The 20,249-nt window shown below is 32.9% G+C and overlaps 3 protein-coding genes and 1 long non-coding RNA gene across 4 annotated transcripts; all 4 read right to left on the reverse strand.

Moving 5' to 3' along the window:
* Nucleotides 1-4,404: 4,404 nt before the first annotated feature.
* On the reverse strand, nucleotides 4,405-5,349 carry LOC146907535 (uncharacterized). The gene is made up of 4 exons (XM_085729121.1): nucleotides 5,319-5,349; nucleotides 4,882-5,210; nucleotides 4,707-4,808; nucleotides 4,405-4,539 (listed from the first exon to the last, which is right to left on the reverse strand). Exons 1-4 carry the CDS (start codon nucleotides 5,347-5,349, stop codon nucleotides 4,405-4,407), a joined length of 597 nt encoding a protein of 198 aa, XP_085585247.1.
* Nucleotides 5,350-5,415: 66 nt separating this feature from the next.
* On the reverse strand, nucleotides 5,416-8,111 carry LOC146907536 (uncharacterized). The gene is made up of 3 exons (XR_015020705.1): nucleotides 7,975-8,111; nucleotides 5,935-6,099; nucleotides 5,416-5,575 (listed from the first exon to the last, which is right to left on the reverse strand). It is a non-coding gene; the product is annotated as an uncharacterized LOC146907536 (long non-coding RNA).
* Nucleotides 8,112-11,202: 3,091 nt separating this feature from the next.
* Nucleotides 11,203-12,652, reverse strand: LOC146907537 (F-box/kelch-repeat protein At3g23880-like). Its single transcript, XM_085729921.1, has one exon. The coding sequence runs from the start codon at nucleotides 12,608-12,610 to the stop codon at nucleotides 11,402-11,404; it is 1,209 nt and encodes a 402-aa protein (XP_085586047.1). The 5' UTR covers nucleotides 12,611-12,652; the 3' UTR covers nucleotides 11,203-11,401.
* A 4,770-nt stretch (nucleotides 12,653-17,422) lies between these two features.
* LOC146907538 (F-box/kelch-repeat protein At3g23880-like) lies at nucleotides 17,423-19,404 on the reverse strand. The gene is made up of 2 exons (XM_085725794.1): nucleotides 18,163-19,404; nucleotides 17,423-17,738 (listed from the first exon to the last, which is right to left on the reverse strand). The coding sequence occupies exon 1, from the start codon at nucleotides 19,359-19,361 to the stop codon at nucleotides 18,165-18,167; it is 1,197 nt and encodes a 398-aa protein (XP_085581920.1). The 5' UTR covers nucleotides 19,362-19,404; the 3' UTR covers nucleotides 17,423-17,738; nucleotides 18,163-18,164.
* Nucleotides 19,405-20,249: the final 845 nt, after the last annotated feature.

The raw sequence follows: 20,249 nt of genomic DNA on the forward strand, positions 1-20,249 counted from the left end.
ATAAATTCATGAGTAATTTCCTATTATAATTCCTCTTTTTATGGTTCCAAGGAATATTATAGTGTTAAACAAACATCTTTTTCCTAAATACCTTGGAATAAAATTCTCATTTTTATGTTCCAAGGAATATTATTCCTAGGAATGAATTTGGTAAACTTGAAACAAACACACCCTAAAATGTTAAAAAGGCACAACTTATTGCAGATAACCAATACAATCATTACATTAATAGCGATCAAAACCCAACATCACAACAGGAAATCTCCACACACCTATGAGAACCAACACAATCAATTGCTTAAAAGTTTTGACAAAGAAGACATACAAAATCGATACAAAACAAAGGTTCCAATAAGTCTTAGAAATATACACTTGCCAGTACTAAGCTTCTAATTCTCCTTGATATGTCCTAGACCAAACAACACTACACAAACACAACTATCCAAAATACATTGAAATGAGATATCCAATCAACTAAATATATATTACTGTAAAATTCAAAGCATTTTGAGCAACTACAACAATATTCATATCTTAATCAAATAGTTCTGCAAAAAAAAAAAAAAAAGACTCAAATTTCATTTGCATACAAGATTTGACTGAAATCTAGGAAAGGATTTTAGCGATAAGTTCATCGAGGAGGGATACTTTCGGCAACATGACAAGTAGTATTGATGGCGACATCGGTAATAGCTTCTTTATTGTGAAAGAATTTTTGATTTGACCCCATCTCCCACATCTATAGGTCAACTATCAAATCATCCATTATATGATAAGGTATGGAATTCTAATTACATTTCTCTTCAATTGACTTTAACTTTGGGTGCAGATACACTACACTGCATAGAGAAGACACTTTGAACTTTCTATTTATCATTTTCTCAACTTCAGGCTTCTGTCTAGTTGTGAGAATGAGAACCAAAGAGAAATCAACAAGGCAGGAAGCTCATCAAGAAACTATTCTTTATAGTAATGAAGAACTTTGCTGGTCATTAGACACAGAGAATGAATTACAACATCTTTACTTTTAAAATTTTGGATCCTTTTTCAATGTATTCTCGACCAAATCATCAATGGTATATGGATCTTACTGTGAATGCATCAGACAATAATAGGCTAAGAGGTTTTCTTCTTTAAAAACATCGATCGCGACAGATTAAGGGTATTGATTATCTCCCAAATATGATTTCGATAAAGTTTTCCGGACAATACAACTTTCCTTGGTGTTTGTACTTTGGCAATGGACCTCACCATATCAGTGCTCTTATTTATCGTGTTATTTGGAACACTTTATCAGAATCATATTTGGGTGATAATCAGCGTTCTCAATCTGTTGCGGCTGCAGTTTTTAAGGTTGGAAACAACTAAACATATTGTTCAACGAATTTAGAGCAGGAATCCATATGCCCAGTGTGAAATGCTTTGATAATTTGGTCAAGAAAACATTGCAAAAGGACTCAAATTTTAAAAGAAAAGTTGCTATAATTCATAATTTGCATGAAAAGACCAGAAAGCTTCTTCATTATTATAAAGAGATTTTCTTAATGAGCTTTATGTCCTTGTAGATTTCACTTTGGTTCTCAATCTTACACTTACACAGAAGCACAAAGTTGAGAAGAAGGAGATAAATAAAAAATTCAAAACGTTTTCTATAGGCAGTGTAGTGTAAGTGCATGCAAAGTTTAAGACAATTGAAGAGAAGCGTGATGAAAATTACATATGTTTATCATATAAAGGATAATTTTATAGAACACAAAGATGAAGGGAGAGGCGGTCAAATCAAAATTATTTCGCAAAATTCTTGTTAGTGAATTGTAAGGAGGATCTTGATCTGATCTGATCTGATAAAAAAATTACCTGGAAAAAAAAAAGAAACTTAATAAATCAAAAGTCACCCAACACAAAAATTAAAAAGAAATCAACTTAATAATTTTATGGTGAATGAAATGAGAGAGAGATAGAGAGAATAACCTTGCCAAAGAATTGCAGTTGAGTATTTTGTTGTATCGTTTCCGTCAACATAATTTTCTTTTATAGCCTCAAAAATTATTTTTTTACTATAAAATTAATTTCATATTTTTTTTCTTTGACCGCAAAATTATTTAATATTGTGTTTCCTTTTAAGTTATTTTCACCTTCCTATTATAAATCTTTTTCTTTGACCGCTAAATTAATTTAATATTATGTTTCCTTTTCAGCTATTTTTACTTTCCTATTATGATTTTTTTTTTTTGACTGTAATTAATTTAGTATTATGTTTCCTCTTCAGCTATTTACACCTTCCAATTAAGAATTTTTTTTCTTTGACCGTTAAATTTTTTTAGCAATGCAAAATGAATTATATTAACAACAAACTAATTTAATATTGTGTCTCCTTGTCAGCTATTTTTACCTCCCTATATCCAATGGATTCAGAGTATTGTTGAATTGACATATTTTTAAGCTTATGAAAAATAGCTTATGTAAATAAATAAGTTTTTACATTAATTTATATGTTTTTACTAACAAAAATTATATATAAGTTTTTATGTTAATAAAAGATTATTTATTTTCATAATATATTTTGCATAAGCTCAAATATAAGTCAATCCAAATGGTTCCTTAGTGTAGCACCCTGATTTTCGCTATAATTATTTTTTAAATTTTAGTATTATTTTATTTAATTGTTTGATGTCTTTGAATTGTTGGGTTACTTGGTTTTATTAGATATATATAGAGGAATTAATGGTATTTTGGTAATTTTAGAATGATGGGTATTTTAGTATTTTCGGCGTTTAATATTATTATTGAGGTTAGTAGTAACTTGGTAGAATTACTAGAAAAGAGGTATAATGTAAAAAGGGAGAATTAAGTGAATTAGAAAGATAAGAGTTATATGTTAGTAAGAATAAGATTGAGCCCAATTGATATTAGAAAGTTGCTCTTCTCCCATCAAGATTTGTTCATCCCCATACAAAATGACTAAAATAGCCCCAGCGTGAGTTAAGTCGTGCAAGTGTTAAACGCAACGTCACTTAGGTCATGCTACCTGCATGACTTAAGTCACGTTGGTGTTAAACCCAGTGTGACTTAACTCACGCTGATTCTGTGTTCACTACCAGAACAGCTGTTTTGGCATTTTTACCTAATTTCAATCATTCATTCATACTTCCATACATACATTCATTCATTTCCATTCATGTTTTCATCATTCATTCAATCATACATACATTCATTCATTCATTCAAGATTTAAATATGCAAAATAAACCGAAAATTAACCAAAATGTTATAAAACATAGCAAAAGCGCAAATGTAAACATATTACATTCATATCCTACAAAGTGTCATTAAAACATAAAAATATATACAAATGTCAGGAAAACACAAAAAAAAAAACCTAATCCTCCTGTGGATTTGAAAACACATCAATGAGCATCCAAGTGATGGGGATGTCTAGAAGACATGCCACATCATTTAGTGTGGCGGTCATCTTCCCAACAGGCATATGGAAGCTGATAGTAACCTCAAGCCATCTTTCTGACAAGGCACAAATGAGCTCGTGAGTGATATTGTCGTACCCAGTCTTCAGGAGTGGGCAAGACCGGAATCATTCACGGCCCCCAGAGCCAGCCATTTTCTTCTCCCGACAACGGCACTGTCAAGTTACTAAGCCTAAGCTTCTTCCCATGGGAGACACCAGTCACCGTATGTGACTTTTGAAATTGAAATACAAAAAAAATAAACAAACAACAACACCGTTAATAATAATAATAAGTAAAATAAAAATGAAATATTATAACATAAATTTTAATTCTTAAATGAGGCGTCACTACAAGAAAATTGTCATTTTGCGACAGGTAAATTAAGGCTTTGCGACAGTCCAAACTGTCGCAATTGGACATTTGCGACAGTTCTGCAACCGACGGGAAAATGCATGTCGCAAAGATATTTCGCGACGGTTCGGGAAACTGTCGTTACAACCGTCGTAAAACGGATAGCGACAGTTGTAACTGTCGCAATGTGATTTTTTTATTTTTGTTTTGATGGCTCTTATAGGCTTGCTGCGACAGTTTAAAACCGTCGCAAATGTATAAATTTCATTTTTTTTAATATTTCTTATTTATCAATTTTCATTAGATTAATTTTGACAGCTGAATAAATAACAATTAATCTTAAATTAAAATGAAACTATTAATCAATAAATACGTAAAATGGAATAATATATAACTGCAAATTACTTAATTTCATTCATATAAACCATCCAAAAGTATGATTGTTGATCCATATACATTGAACTTAATTAAAACTATAAATAAAGTAGCTTAAACATTCAGATCCATACATTGAATGAACTTGATTAAAACTAGAAATAAAGAAGCTTAAACATTCAAAAACCAAAATACTAGTGAATTTCAATGGTTGACTATACAAAAAAGTACATCATCGTTAGCTCATAATATTTATCTAAATATCCCCAGTGATGTTGCTCATGATTCTCAAGGCGGTAACTAGACTCGGAGGAGCGCACACCATCTCTTGGTGATTCTGTGTTTGTTGGCTGAAAAATAAAATAAGACAATGATTAGCAATATCAAAGTACTCATTAACACTCAAAACAAAAGAAAAACAACAATATTCAAAATGGATAATAAAATAAAACAAACAAGTCAAACAGACCTTGTAAAAATAACACCAAACAACCAAGTAATAAGTCAAAGCACTTACAGCTTTTTTCTTGGCCTCTTCATTGACATATAGCCCTTTGGAGTCCTTATGAGAAACTGAAAACATTTCTCCCCTACTATATTCTCGACCATCTTTCACTTCCTACAAATAACCACATATAATAAGTACTTGTGCAATTAAGTATTTGATCAATGACAGATTGAGTGAATCATACCAACTCATCTTTCTTCCTCGCAAGAGACTTTTTTCCTAGTGTATGAGGGGTCGTTAGTTTTTTCCTATTTGCTGCATTTTTTCGCGCCTTCTTTTGCGTGTCTGGCTTCCGCCTATATGCTACAATAAGAGCCCAATCGGTTGCGTCAATATGACTTGGATAATTCGCAAGATTCACTTCTAATGGGAGATCCCATTTATAATGTTCCTTGAACAACCGACATCTTTCATCCTTCCATTTCCTTCCAATACTTGTCAAAATATAGCTTTTGTGTTCTCCATCATCAACAACAAATTTTGTCTTGAAACATAAACATAAAATAATAGTTACTAAACAAAAGAAACAATAAATCAGAAATATATAGTTGTATATCAATGATACCTTTATTTTTTCATCATAAACTTTAGTTTTTGTTTTCTCTGGAATTTTGTCCTAACTTTCAAACATTATTGGAAAGTCTCTATACATTCTAGCAAGGTTACTCAAAAAACTCGCTAAAAAACCAGCTGCTTCTCCCACTGGTTGACGACCCTTCCGGCAGTGTTGGCAGTTCAGTCTCTTGGACTGGTGCAGGTGGTGGTGTCACATGTGTAGGTGGTGGAGGGGCTTGTGGTAAGTCATGCGAACAGAGGCCCTTCTTGTTTGCTGCCTCAAGAGCTCCAGGTTGTACAAACCTTGAACGACCCTTCACAGACTAAATAAGATCACAAGCATAAATATGGAGGGATTTGGTTGGTCCAACAAAGAAAAAATAACTATAATCGCAGTATGCCATAAACAACATCTGACATCAACAATACATTATAAATATATAGATAAGAATGCAAACAGCTCACTATAAAGATAAATTCAGGTTCTTTAAGTTGAGAAGTGTTTGAGAATGAGTTTGCAACAGATGTCTATAACACAGTTAAACAATATCAAATAAGCAAGAAATCAGAAATCAAATAACGATATGTTCTTTTAAACATATCAGATACATTATCCTTTAAACCGATGAATCAGAAATCAATAAAAAAAAGGTTCTAAAGCTTCAGAATCAATAAATCATACCGATGAAGGTTTTTTAGTGGCAGAAGATGATTCGACAAGGGATTGGGCGAGAATTGGCAGATTGAGAGCGTGAATCTTTTTATTAATAACTTCAATTCTTTTGCACCGTGCATATTCATATGGTGTCATCTTTTTCACAAGGTTGAGACTCCAAAAACACTTACACTACAAGCATTGATGATAAACAAGTCAAAACAATGCACAAGATAAGTAAAAGTATCTCGTGTAATACAAAATTAGCCATAAATAAGATCATCGATAAATTTTCTTTCCATATATTATCAAGTGTACAAGTCCTTGAATATTTAAGAAATGGTTAAAACTAGAGAAGAATGCGCAAAACACTAGAGTATCAAGGCAAGCACAGCTGCAACTGAACCCTACAACCCAGAACAGATAGGGAAAACAGGGGACAACAAGGCAAAGACAACCATAGCTGATCCCCCAACACTCAGACCAGACACGCCACCTCCAAAAAACTGCCACACCAAAATGACTAGAAAAGACCAACTCAACCCACCTCAAAACAGGAATAGCTAAAACAACAAGAATACGTTATCAATTTTAGAAAATAGAATGAATTTTTCACTACACGAGTAATTGATAACGTTCGTCGGATTGGAAATGAACAGCCAAGATCTCACACTATGTGAAACTATCAAGATCTTGACTGTGTGTTTGAACCGTTAGGTAGCAGATGGCAGCTGAGAGTCACTACTACAAATTGTGAGAATTCACTTGAGCACTGAATTCAAGTCCATTCACTACAACATGGGAACAAACACTTGCCATGTGTTACCTCCATTGATTTTATATGCTCTTTGCAAGGTTACAGCCATAAATCAAAACATGTATGCACCAAAGTTTCAATCAAAACAAAATAAAATAAAATATTACTATACATTTCTTAGAATTATTGTCAAGTTTTCATAATGAAAAAGAAAACATGATGTCTTCGTACATTGTAAAAGTGTGTTTAGGCTCTGCATAAATCACTTATCTGTTCAAATGGTGAAGTTAAGAAATATAATTCATTTCTTACATCCATATATCTCATTTTGATATGTAATATAACTTAATATTAATTATCATATACCATATTCTAAGGCATCTAATGCACAAGTAAAATAGCCACTAACACATTCATATTCATATTCACATTATTATTAACACAAAACCTCATCTCTATTATTTTTTTCAATAGCTAAAGACCAAAACAAACATTAACCACAATTCCAAGTATAACAGTAAAGACATTACAAATATTGCAGCTCATCGCTCAATATTAATCAAGCCGCAGCTGTTTAATTTTCATACAGAACAGCAGCAAAAATAACAGCAAAAAGCAACATAAAAACATAGAAGTTTAGTGTAACAGACCATCGAAAAAACAGCAGAAAAGTAACAGACCAGCGGCATGTGCGCATACAAGCACTCATTATTTCAACTTCAGCATGTTTACATCAACAGAACAAAGCACACAAATAAACTTATAAAACATCATTTCACCAATAAACACAAAATGTCAGCATTCAAACAGCAATGATTGCACAAAACAAAGCAATGTGAAATCATTTTTTTATTTATAAATAAACCAAACAACCAATCTCAATTTTTTAAGGTAAACACAACCAAAAAAAAGATGTATTCAACTAAAGAAACCAGTGAACCACCCCAATTTTTTTTTAAAATTGTTTCTAAATAAACAAATCTCAACCCCACCAAACAAAACCAAAAAGACCCATATTCAATTTTTTCTTAAAAACAAGAAAAACCCATAAAAAAAATAAAGACGTTTTCTTAAACCTGAGATTCAAACAAGTAAAAAAAAGTACAAAACAACCCATAAAAAAAAAAACAACCCTTTCTGATTTGGGGTTTTACACAGAGAAGATATTTGGCTTTTAGGGATTGGAACGAGTTGAGATAGTGTGAGATAGGACACTTGCGATTTGTGGTTTTATTGAGTGAGCGGGTGAAGGATTTTCGATGAAATAATAGTGTATGAGTTGAAAATCAACGAAAGGAAAAGATACTTACAGTGATGAGTAGAATTGGAACGATTTGCTGTGTGAGTGAGTGAAGAATTGGACCGATTTGGGGTATGGCTGAGCGAGTGGGAATTGGAACGATATGGGGTTTTGTTGAGAGAAAGGAAAAGGGACTTATGTGAGAAGTGATTTGGGGTTTTGTTGGAACGATGAAACATGAAGGATTTGTGATTTTTCATGTTTTTGTTTTTTATTTATTTTTATGAAAATAAAGATGAGAGGGAGCCAATTTTTTGGGAAATAGCGCTCTCAATTTTCATTTCGCGCTATAAGTCATTCAACAAAAAAAACAAACATTGCGACAGTTGAGAAAACTGTCGTATAAACCGCCGTAAAAATCATTAAAAAAAACAACATTGCAACAGTTGTGCCAATATGTCGCAATCTGAGTGTTGCAAAGTGACAATTTTCTTGTAGTGCGTGTAATTCAAATTCTTACGCGTGAATTTAAATGGGCACAAGTAATTTAAATGAACACGCGTAATTTCATTTGACGCGTAATTTAAGTCAATTTAACTTGATTTAAAATAAAATAAAGTAATTATACTTACATCGGGATCGACCTAGAGCCTGCATGCCACGTGTTTACCAAAGTTTGGTAGAAGCGACAACTCATAAGTCCCCCAAGGAAATCCCTGCAGTCCGGCCTCAAACTCCTTCCTCGGCTCCTCCTGAGCCCCACCCTCCTACTGGTGAGGCTCACCCTCCTGCTGGTGATCCTGCTCATATTGAGGCTGCTAATACTAAGGTTGATACGCCTCATGCTGATGCTGATGCTAATGCTGATATTGTGGTAGGTCCAATACCTGGGACGCACCCACCTGTGACGATGATCTCTCCTCATTATCAGCCCTTCCAAATCTCGTGCCCCCACCTCTCCGTCGACCAGCCCGAGGAGGGCATTGTGCTACCTTTTCTCTCTGTGAAGATGTGAATGATATTTATTTTGATTATATGTCAACTTTAAGTTGTTAAATGTCGTTGAAATGAATATATATATATGCTTATGAAACATTAGCAGAAACTGAACTTGGATTCCTTGAGCTTCCATTTAAATCAATATGGCCACCACGAACACCACTATCCACAACATTAGTAGCAACATTAGCTCCAAAAACATTGTTAACATTAACATCAGCATGCTCAACAAATCCTCTTCATTAGCATCTTTAGTTATCCACTCATCATTTGAATAATATCTTCAAATGAAATAACTTTTCGTTTCTAGGTTTGTAAGATTCTAGGTTTTTTTCTATTCACATTTTTTGAATAATATCTCCTAAGTTTTTTTACATATATATTCATTATCGAATGCTTTTGCATCCAAAAAAGTTCGAAAAATAAAATTTGGAATAAAATTATTACTTTCGTAACACAAATACTATTAATAATTTTTTTTGCACAAACTATTAATAACTTACAATGCCTCATTTTAGATTTCGCCTTTGGCATCAATATGTATTGGGCTGACCCCGATTCTTCTCTTCGGTGTCAATTTCGATGGGATAGTTTGGTTTTTTCATTAAAAAAAATATAGGAAAATGTTAACGAGTGCCCCAGGCATTCTTTAAGATCTTTAAATAGTAACTTATTATGAAAATATGTGTAATCAATGCCTTGTAAATCGAAATATATGATTTTTTTAAAAGAATTTCTTTTTTTAGAATTCTTAAAGAGTATCCAGAATGGTCGTTAAATAGATCTAAAAAATTATATTAATCAACAAAACACTTATATTAAACGCCAACCGCCTGCATAGGTAGTACCGTGCCGTGCTTAAAAGAATAAAAGCAGTTTCATGCAAAAGAACAATCAATGCAAGCCTAATACAATTGACACAACAAACCAGCACAGAAGGTTGCACAAAACTTTACATTCCCTCCCATAACACTAACACTCATTTTAGTTGCCATCCCCATACTATACATCCTCTGCTACACCAAAAAAAAAATGTCTTAACATCATCAAACCCCACCTATCAAAAACAACATCAGCATCCAAAAGGCCCATATGTAAGAGCCGCGGCACAAAAAAGAAAGCAGCCTCCACCTCTGCCGATTCAAGCAATCATCAAGATACCACCACCTGCCAACAACGACTCCATCTCCACAATGTGACCTTTACCTCCTCAAGAATCTCTTCCACCTCCTTTGGCAAGTCACATCTTTCTTATTTCTATATTTTACAATCATCCAAATTACCGTGAGCCAAATTAAACGGTACCAATTTTGGACGTTTTAATTCTTTGCTACTGTGTTCATTGAGAAAACTCTCCCCTCATTTGGGCTCCACACCCAAACATCATCTCCCTCCACCCTTGAAATGAATCAAGTAATTCCAAATTATTTTGAAGGTCATCCCCCCAAAAGAATAAATCTCTACGCCTAATAAACTCCCACTTCCACACACACCCTTCCCTTACCTAACCTCTGACATTTTTGCCTCCATTTGACACAAAATTAAAAGTATTGGGGGAATTTAATAACATATTTTCAACCCAAACATCCTCACCGCTTCATCTAATGAGACTATATCATTTCCGCCACCTTAAGCCTAATGTAAAATAAAGGTAAAAAAATAGAAATTGAATTCAACACCGAATTGATCGACACAACCCGACCACCAAGCCTAACATACTAATTACCCTAATAATTCAATCTTCTACTAAGTTTCTCTAACACTGGCTCCCAAGTAGAAAATTTTCTTTGATTCGCACCCATCGGAAGCACAAAATACTTCAACAATCAAGATTCCTCCACTACAATTTAAGGAATTACACCCATCAACATGAACTTCTGCAGCGCATTTACCCTAACCGAACAATTTTTCCAAAAATTGACCCTCAATCCCATACCATCGCAAAACCCCTTATCAATGAAAGGATATCTATTGATAAGAAAATGTCTATTATAGGAAGTTAATTAGCTTATTTATGATTAACTAATAATACTATTGGCCACAAAATTGAAATTAACATCAAAACTTAAAACCGTTGTGATATGAATAGATAACATATAGCTTAAAAATTGTTACAAAACCAGAACTATTATAGTAGTTGATTAGAGTTAAATATTTCGAAAGGTTAAAATGTAGTAGTGAAGCATAGATTATTGATATAGTACTAAATGCACTTAAATTATTCAAAGATTTGAAATTTTCATCTACCTTATTACACAGAAAACCAAAAGTTTCTACAAATATTTTCGAAGAAGCTCTAATGAAAACTATCGGGCCATAAATGTCTTTTACAAAAGGAGTACTATAATTAAAGAAAATGAGCTCCAACATGAATAAGCGAGATCTAAACATAGGAGTAGGATCCGTAGGTTTAATCGGCATATCTATGAGAAAGCATTGAAGTAAAAGAAATAAGCATTGCATTATACAAATGACATGAGTTAAAAAAGAAGCTACTTTCAACAAATCGAAACCAAGCTTTCAACATAATCCATGAGTGTATTGGGAATTCTCGTTCTCTCAACACTATTATTTCTCGTATTATAGAGAATTGCCTGGTCCTCTACGGTGCTTGCAAGTATCAGTATTTGACCATCCTCTGAAAGATGCAATGGCACCAAATAAAATATCGGACCTCCAAAGTAATCAATTTGAAGATTCTCATAACTAATTTGAAGTAGTGGAGTCCAAGACTCTACAACTCTAAAATCCATCATATGCCATAAAACAAAATGAGTCTGCTTCACATCATATGAAAAAGAAAGGTGTCCATTCAACACACCGATAGTTGGTAAAACTTGAGGCGATTTATCAAAACCTTGAGGCAGCCGCATCTGTGTGTATGTCTCAGTTCCCAAATCAAGTGAAATAATCACATATTTGTTAACAGAATCAATGGGATCAAAGTCGAAAATGGCCAACCAATTAAGTATTCCACTCAAATACACAACATAATGCTGGCGTACGTTGAACACTTGAAGAGGAACCACGGGTAAATTTGTTATGTTTCTCCAAATGTTTTCACCCGAACTGAAAACTTTCGTCTCTAGTATCATCATATTTTTACTATGATAACTTAACATCACAACCTTAAATGTGGATGTTAAATTATCATAACCAAATGTAAATTCATAATATATCGGTCCAGAATACTTACTGCTAAAAAGGCGTAAATACCCTAACTTTTCAGACCTTGTCCTTGTGGATGGGTTCCAAAACTGAAGCCATGCATCTCGATACCCACGTGAATAACTAAAAATGAGCAAGCAAATCAATCCATTGCATGAACCAACAATACGATGAACGTTAGATCCTTCGTTATCAATGTCACCGACAATAAGGTAGTGAGGATCCTCATCAAGGGAAATTGAAGGGTTGTCAAGTAAATTGCGCACGGGGAAGGGTATAACCCTCTCAATGTTAGTAGTAATTAGTGCTAGGTGAGGATTTTGTGCAGATCGTTTCTTAGTAGTGACCAATGCTAGGTGTGGATTTCGTGCAGATTGTTGAAGGTGCATTTTGACGAAGATAGGATCAATAAAGAGGGAATTATATGACTTACCCAAGCACCTCATTCGCATCATAGACTTTACTGGAAGGAGGGAAAGAACTTTAACAATCAGTTCTTTTGGGAGAAAGCTCCGCGACTGAGATGGAGGCAAATTCATTTTCACGACCAACGTTGAATTTGTGTTGAGCCTGTTCCCAGCAAGGTGCCTTCCACCTTCGTGTTTTTTTATTGGGTCACTATACCTTTGTGTTTTATTTAACTATGAGTTGTGAAACACAACAAAAGATAAGTTGTCTATATATATTGATTTCTCAAATGAAATATAATTCATTTTTAATAGACATTTATTATGGTCAAAGATAAAATAAAAAAGTCATTTATTATAGTCAAAAGACATTTATTATGGTCAAAATAAAACTTTTTTTTTAAAAGATACTCACTCCTTCGGTTCTATTTATAAAGGAAAATGCTTTTTGGTACGGACGTTTGCACGTGAAATTTCACGGACGCGTGGGAAAGCTTCTATTCAACGCGCTACAGTAGTTTCTGCATTGTTTTTATGGAATTAAATAATATTAAATATATAATAAAACTATTAATAGAAATACTACAACCCATGTACGCCATTGTTTCTGCATTGTTGACCATCCTTATAGCATCACAACTGCCATTATCCAGAGAAGCCAAACTACAACACCAAAAATAAAAGTCCCAAAGTCAAAGTTTATTATGTTCACACATATATGCATTAGCATCAAGAGATTTAAATTATTGCAAGATCTTTGTGTTCAACACTGCTGCAAAAATCAGCCACATCCATCAATGCTTACGAAATCTAGCTTCAATGAAAATATCATAATACATGTGTAATTACTAGCCTTCCACATTAGCATCATTTTAATTTGATATGAGCCCCTTCATTTGCACATCATTTCTTTATGCTTCATTATCCGAGACCCAGACACATCCAATGGTTCTTAATACAAAACTTACTCCATAAATTTTATAATTTTATGACAAGTAGGTGTGCTTTTCATTTCGAAACGGTTGCGGAAGGAAGAGAAACGGTCGGTGGGTGTGTGTTAAGCAATTCTATAATTTTATATTATTATTTAAATAAATTGCAAAAACTGGAATGCGTGGAAAATGAATGTACGCGCCCGTGAAATTTCGTAGCTAAACATCTGTACTAAATAGCAGTTCTCATTTATAAAAGATCTTTCAAAAAAAATTGGTTTTTTTTTTGCGTTAACATGTCAATTCTCAAAGGAAATGGGCTCTAGTAATCCGGGATTTGGCCATGACTTAAGAATTCCCAAGAAAAATGGGCTCTTGTTATCCTAGGTTCGGCCATTTGTCCTTGGTTAAGCTCTTTAACTAGTTGAGCTCAATTGCATGGTTTAAAAGTTTTTGGTTCAATTTATAAGGAAAATTCACAATTTTTAAGGTATATTTATTTCTCGAAAGACTCTTTTAACCCTCATTTAATGTTTGTTTTTTTAATATTAATGGATATAGTTAATACATTATAGATTTCTATGAGGGTATATTTGTAAAGTCATAAAAAAAGTTGCAACGATTAATTATTGTCTTGGTTTTTGATGTTTTTTTTATTTTTATTCTTATACTAAGAACCGGATGGAGTATTATGATCAAAATAAAAAAGTCACGTCCCTCTAAAATAAATCATGTGGTCTCTTCACCTTAACTTTTTAGGTAGATATACGAAATGACAAATAACCATCAAAACTTACACACATAAGTAGAGAGTTGGGGTTTGAACTCCGGTAACGATGTCCCCCTAACGATTTAGGCATTTTAGACAATTGACCTAAGAATTGTGGATCACCCTAAATTTTATTTATAAAAAAAAAAAAAAAGTTATTTTTTTTTATTTTTTAAAAGACAAACAAGCTATGTTGTTCGGATATAAGATGAAACAACACGTCATCGTGAGCTTAGCTCAATTGGTATGGACAATGTATTAATATATGCAAGGTCCAGGGTTCAAACTCCGGCCACCACAAAAAAAAATGAAACAACACAACTAATTCAGTTAATTATGTTTAGTACTAAAATACATATACAATAAAATGTTGCAATTTATTAAATATCCAGAAAATAAAATTAATTACAATTTCAAATGCGATTAACAATTTTCATATGTATATTTCGATATAATTTATAAGGCTATAATATACTCCCTCCGTCCCTAATTATAAGCCTCATTTTAAAAAATAGTCTAGTCCCTACATTTAATCCCATATACAAATTATTAAGTGCATTTATTATTATTTTTTCTTAAACATACCCCTAATTAATACTACTAACTTGCATTTAAATATGAAAAATCAAATTAAATAATTAAATACACATATAAATAAAGAACGATTTAGTGAAATTCACACAAAAACTAGACAAATTAACTACACTGCCAACTTTTCTTAATATGTGTGAAATTAGTCAAAAGAACTTATAATAAGGGATGGAGGGAGGTACTATTATTTTTTTTTTTGAAGGAGAGGGAGGTACTATTATTAAATTTTCTTTTATGTATAAATGCATTTAACGTTGATTTTTCATATTTTAAGACAATAGGTATATTAATAAGAGATATATTTGTCATAAACAGTAATAAATGCATCTAAAAGTTTATAAACAATCTTCTATTTAAGGAAAAATACTTTTCTTCGTAAATAATCTTATATTTAGGCATGAAGGTAGTATTACAAAGTTGTAATTATACGGTGCTGAAATTTAATTTCCTTAAATAGAGAAAAATCCAAAACATAATGGGCTTGCTTAATGTGCCTCATATATAAATAATAATATTTAAATTCTAATATTTACAACAGTTCTAAGTAAGTTGGTTGAATCGTTCTATTGGTAAACCTTTCGTTGGTACATCTTGCAGGTGATGGCCACAAAGAATGTAAGTTGTAGTTATCTTTCATGAATCGTTTTGTTAGTAACCCTTTGTTTGCCCTGCGATGTTAAACATGATTAAATGCAATACTAGTGACCGATTTGTTGTCATAAAACAACTTAATAGCGCCTTCACAATGTATCTTCAAATCTTCTTACACTTCTTTTACGCACAATAGCTCACAAATTCCTTGTGTCATAGCTGCAAATTAGTATATCTCCCTTCAGTGTGAGAATATATGCGTTTGTGATCTAATGACAAGCCAAATATGGCGATGTGAAGGCTACGTTGGAGCTTAAATTGGATTGTATCATCACATTCGGCTAATAGCAATCACACAAGTGAGTTTGGCATCACATCTTCATCCAATGTCTCAAAGTATTAGTTATATGGGTCATATCACTTATATATTTTTCAATATCCACTCTTGCATACAGTGTGAAATTTTAACTCACACATGACACATTAACAACTTTCTATCAAGTGTAAAACTCTCTGTATCCATGATTCACTATTAAGAACCACTGCTGCTCCCCGCAATGTTGTACCAGGATATGATACCACCATTGGACCTTATGGGGGAGCCAACCCTTTATGGATATACACCTTAGAGAAAGAGGAACTACAAAAGTGACAATGATAACACATGTTCATATAAAAATTTAAGACTTAAGTATACGAGTTAATTCACTAATTTATTGTTCAACCTCCTATCTTTTTTTCAATGTTGGACTTTAATTAATACCCGATACATCACGATATTCTCTTCCTCAAATATGACAAAATTCTTATCCGTATTTGACACGTGTGCACATACTAATATGTAGCTAATTATGTTCAGAGGATCATTGCAGTGAATAAAACAAAGTTCCATAACTTATTAACCACAATAATCCACATATATACACTTTTAAAAAAAAAATCCATATATATACAATCGTGATTTGGAATTTCTTAACCATCGTTTCTAGGCGTTCACATATAGATGACATAGTACACACTTTTAAGAAATTTTTTATTACTTCAACAATTTTTTTTAATACCCGTGATTTTTGTAAAATAGTCCTATATTAAGTGACTTCAAAGATTTACATTTTTTTTAAAGGGCTAAATTTATTTATAAGCAATATATATCATTTTTTAACCAAGGAACCGCACCTGCAGCAAGCAAAACATCAAACAGACCCAAGATACCCTCCCCTGGATCCAACCCCTATTCATAATATAACATAGAGTACCTTTCAAACAGCTAAGACTCCATTTCCACGACGCCACCCTGATCTCATCCACAATGTTTGCCCAATCTTGAGTGATATTTTTGAAAAATTCATCATTCCTAACCTCTCAAGTACCCAGATAACTTTGTTTCTCGCCTTCCCAAAAAGCATTCAATTTGCATAAAGGAATTAGGCAGAGTAATCGTAATAAACCCAGACCAACTAAAAACCATATTCCACACCTTGAAGGCTATATCACATTGGAGAAAAAGATGATTTGTTGTTTCTTCCACGTCTTCTCAAAAGACACAATTTCTCGAATACTCATGAGAAATAACACAACGTATCCCCATGTTTCGCCGAGTAGAAATTCGGTTCAAAAGAAGTTTTCAAGTAAAAACAACAACTTTTGAGGAAGCCGGGATTTTTTTACAAAGATATAATTGATTCGACTTTTTCTACGCATGTTCATGATGATATATCGAAAGCTTACAAAAGGGTGTGGGAAAGTCTCATCCCATCCAAGATTGCATCGTTTTCTTGGCATTTGCTATACTAACTAGAGAACCAATATCTAGACAAGCTGCGATGAAAATTTTGAATTCTTGTCGTAGACAATTTTGACGAATACTATATATAAAATGTCCTCAATCAGTTTGAGATGAGAAAACATCTTTTGTAGCTTCAAGCAACTATATGCAGCTGATTAACTTATAGGATTGACAACTATTTGCAGCTAGAATTAGTAACAAAAGGTAACATTTAATTTAAAAATTGCTAATAAAGGTTAATTGCTGGCAAAAAGTTTAAATATGCTATTGTCATATAACTTAAGAGTATTTTATGCAACTAAAACACTATTCATCTCATACTCAAACGGTTCCGCAAAAAGTGTACTAAAATTACAGAGTTGGAGATTTTCAATTGTCTTTAAACAAACAGGAATAAAAAAAGACAACATAACTATTAAGTAATAATAAGTTGCTACAAATGTTTCCTAGGAAACACTAAATAGACATCAAGGCAATTCATCAGAGATACTATAGCTGAAGAGAAGTTAGCTCCAATGACCATCTTTCATCCTTCCATCTTGACATGTATCATCAAGAACATTCAATTTGCTCAAACTTGAGGCTGTGAATCTAAAATTTTAAAAGGAATCCTGTTAGACAAGAGAGTGAAACAAACAAACAAACACATAAAAGGAAAAGGTCAATTCTCAAAAACTAGCTTCGACCGTGTGTGAGAAAAATAAATTAATTAGCTTCTACCGTGATACATACAATAATACAAGTCTGTACCATAAGTGATACAAGGGTTTTTTTTTGGTATATTAAAAACTAGATTCAATAGCAATATATCTTTATCAAGTATATGCTGAAAATAAGCAAAGATAATAATTGAGTTATAAACATATCAATAGGATCAATCGATTGATTCAGCATATCTATGAAAAAATTCGAAGGAAAGTAAATAATCACACAACTGAAACCAAGTACTTACTTTCAAGCATATCTATAACATAAATTCACAAAACTATATCTATTACTGGAGAGAAGAACTTACTTTCAAGAAGGTGAAACCAAGCTTTCAACATAATTCATCATTAACCAACGTATCTTTTTGTTAATTCTAGTTTTCTTTGCTTTGTTTGTTCTCCGGTTATAGAGAATTGCTCGATCTTCTTGGTTGGTTTTCAATACCAGTGTATCCCCATTCTCAGAAAGATGCAATGGTCTTAATATTAAACGTGCGCTACGACCAATTTCATGATTCATTTGAATATTTTGATAGCTAACTTTAAGTAATGGGGTCCAAGACTTATAATCTCGAAATTCCTTCATTTGCCATATCATAAAATCAGTTCCCTTTATGTCATGATAAAAACAAAGGAGGCCCTTCAAGACACAAAGATGTACCGGTACACTTGACATCTTCTCGTCAAAAGGTTCAGGGAGCAACATCTGTGAGTATGTCTCTGTACCTAGATCAAGTGAAACAATCACACATTTCTGAACACGATTATGAATCCAACGGTCTCTCATACATGCCAACCAATTAACAGTGGAATTCAAATATGCACCGTTACAAATACCGGAACTAGAGAGCAATAGAAGAGTGTCTACAGGAAAACTTTTAATAGTTCTCCAAACATTATCACCCAAGGTAAAGACTCTCACATCATTACCATCTGAATTTAAGGCTACAACCTTATAGGTGTCGGTTGAATTATCATAACCAAACACAAACTCATAAAATTCCCCATTATCATAATCGAAATCAGATCCTAATATATCAGATATTGTTCTCGTAGCAGGGTTCCAGAAGCGGCACAATACTTTTTTAGAATTAGTACTCTCGCCATGATCATAACCGCGCAAGAAAAGCAATCCATTGCAGGAACCAAGAATCCAGGAACATACCTTGTCCCACAACCGGTAGTAAGGATCCTTAGGAGCGGTGATGGACCGGTTTTCCAGTAAATGAGCAAGAGGGAAGTGAATAAAACTGGAATCACGATCATCTATAAAGAATTCCGTTGACAAGTGTGGGTTTCTTGCAGACCGATTAAGGTGCATTTTGGCGAATTTAGGATCAGAGATAATGGTTTTCCAGGACTTACTGACACATTTCAACTGCATCAGAAGTTTAACGGTAAGCCACGATAGGATTTCGTAGATAAGCTCATCGGGGAGGCGTGATGCCTGAGATGGATTAGATTGACGACGACAGCGACGCCACAACTTTGGTCTTATGGTATTCATGAGAGGTAAGTTGATAGGAATCGAAAAAGGATGCAATGCTTTGCAGTTTCAGGAACGTACAAGCGAGCTAAGAAAGTGAACTTGGTTTTGACGATGAAAATGACTTATATATTAACATTTTTAATAAAATGAGAATACTTAAAAATCGTCAGTCGATAAATTTCCAAATATTTTGGTCAATTTTTTTTTCTTTCCAAATACCATTAATGCACATTAAATGGGAAAAGATTGGTCAAAGGTATGAATTTCAAAGTTGGAGATGAATCTGGCCTCAAATCTATAACATATTCTCAATCTTTTTATTGTTTTAAAAATAAATGGGGAATATTGATAATTAAAAAATGCACCAAACATATATTTGGGAATCTTTCTTTCTAATATATATATATATATATATATATATATATATATATATATATATATATATATATATATATATATATTTGGGTAATCTTGTAAAAAAAAAATATTTTTGTAATCTGTATAGAGTTACAAAATTTCCAAATACCAATATTGCCCGCAATGAATGAGTTGAAAAGTGGAGAGAAGTATTTAGTGTATCTACTAGCATAACAATTGTTGGAACATTGGTGTGAAGATGGAAAGAAATTGTAAGGTTGGAAGATTAATCACCAAGTTAATAAACTTTGATCTAGTGTTGTGTGAATTGAAAAAATAGAGTGTGGGAGTCCCACATAAAATAGAACAACTGAATTTCCTATCTTTCCTTCGTTAGTGGATTTGTTTCTTTTTGAACTAATCCGATTAGTTCGTTACTTGAGCTGATCTGTGGTTGCTTAATTTTTAAGTTTACTTAATTCTTAAGTTTCTCCAAATTAGTTACAAACTCTTCTTATAAAAGGAGAGCTCACCTAGTTGAAAAAACAC

The sequence above is a fragment of the Medicago sativa genome, chromosome 7, assembly GCF_051527215.1.
Source record: "Medicago sativa cultivar Bolivia chromosome 7, Bolivia_mono, whole genome shotgun sequence".
Taxonomy (NCBI): domain Eukaryota; kingdom Viridiplantae; phylum Streptophyta; class Magnoliopsida; order Fabales; family Fabaceae; genus Medicago; species Medicago sativa.

Bases quoted from the DNA above. Each gene is read 5' to 3' on its own strand.
- LOC146907538 (XM_085725794.1), bottom strand. From the start codon at position 19,361: ATGAATACCATAAGACCAAAGTTGTGGCGTCGCTGTCGTCGTCAATCT.
- LOC146907537 (XM_085729921.1), bottom strand. From the start codon at position 12,610: ATGAATTTGCCTCCATCTCAGTCGCGGAGCTTTCTCCCAAAAGAACTG.
- LOC146907535 (XM_085729121.1), bottom strand. From the start codon at position 5,349: ATGTATAGAGACTTTCCAATAATGTTTGAAA. The intron at 5,211-5,318 runs GTTAGGACAAAA...TCTTTTGTTTAG, and splicing joins CTTTCCAATAATGTTTGAAA to TAACTATTATTTTATGTTTA. The intron at 4,540-4,706 runs GTAAGTGCTTTG...TTTATTTTTCAG, and splicing joins AAGAGGCCAAGAAAAAAGCT to CCAACAAACACAGAATCACC.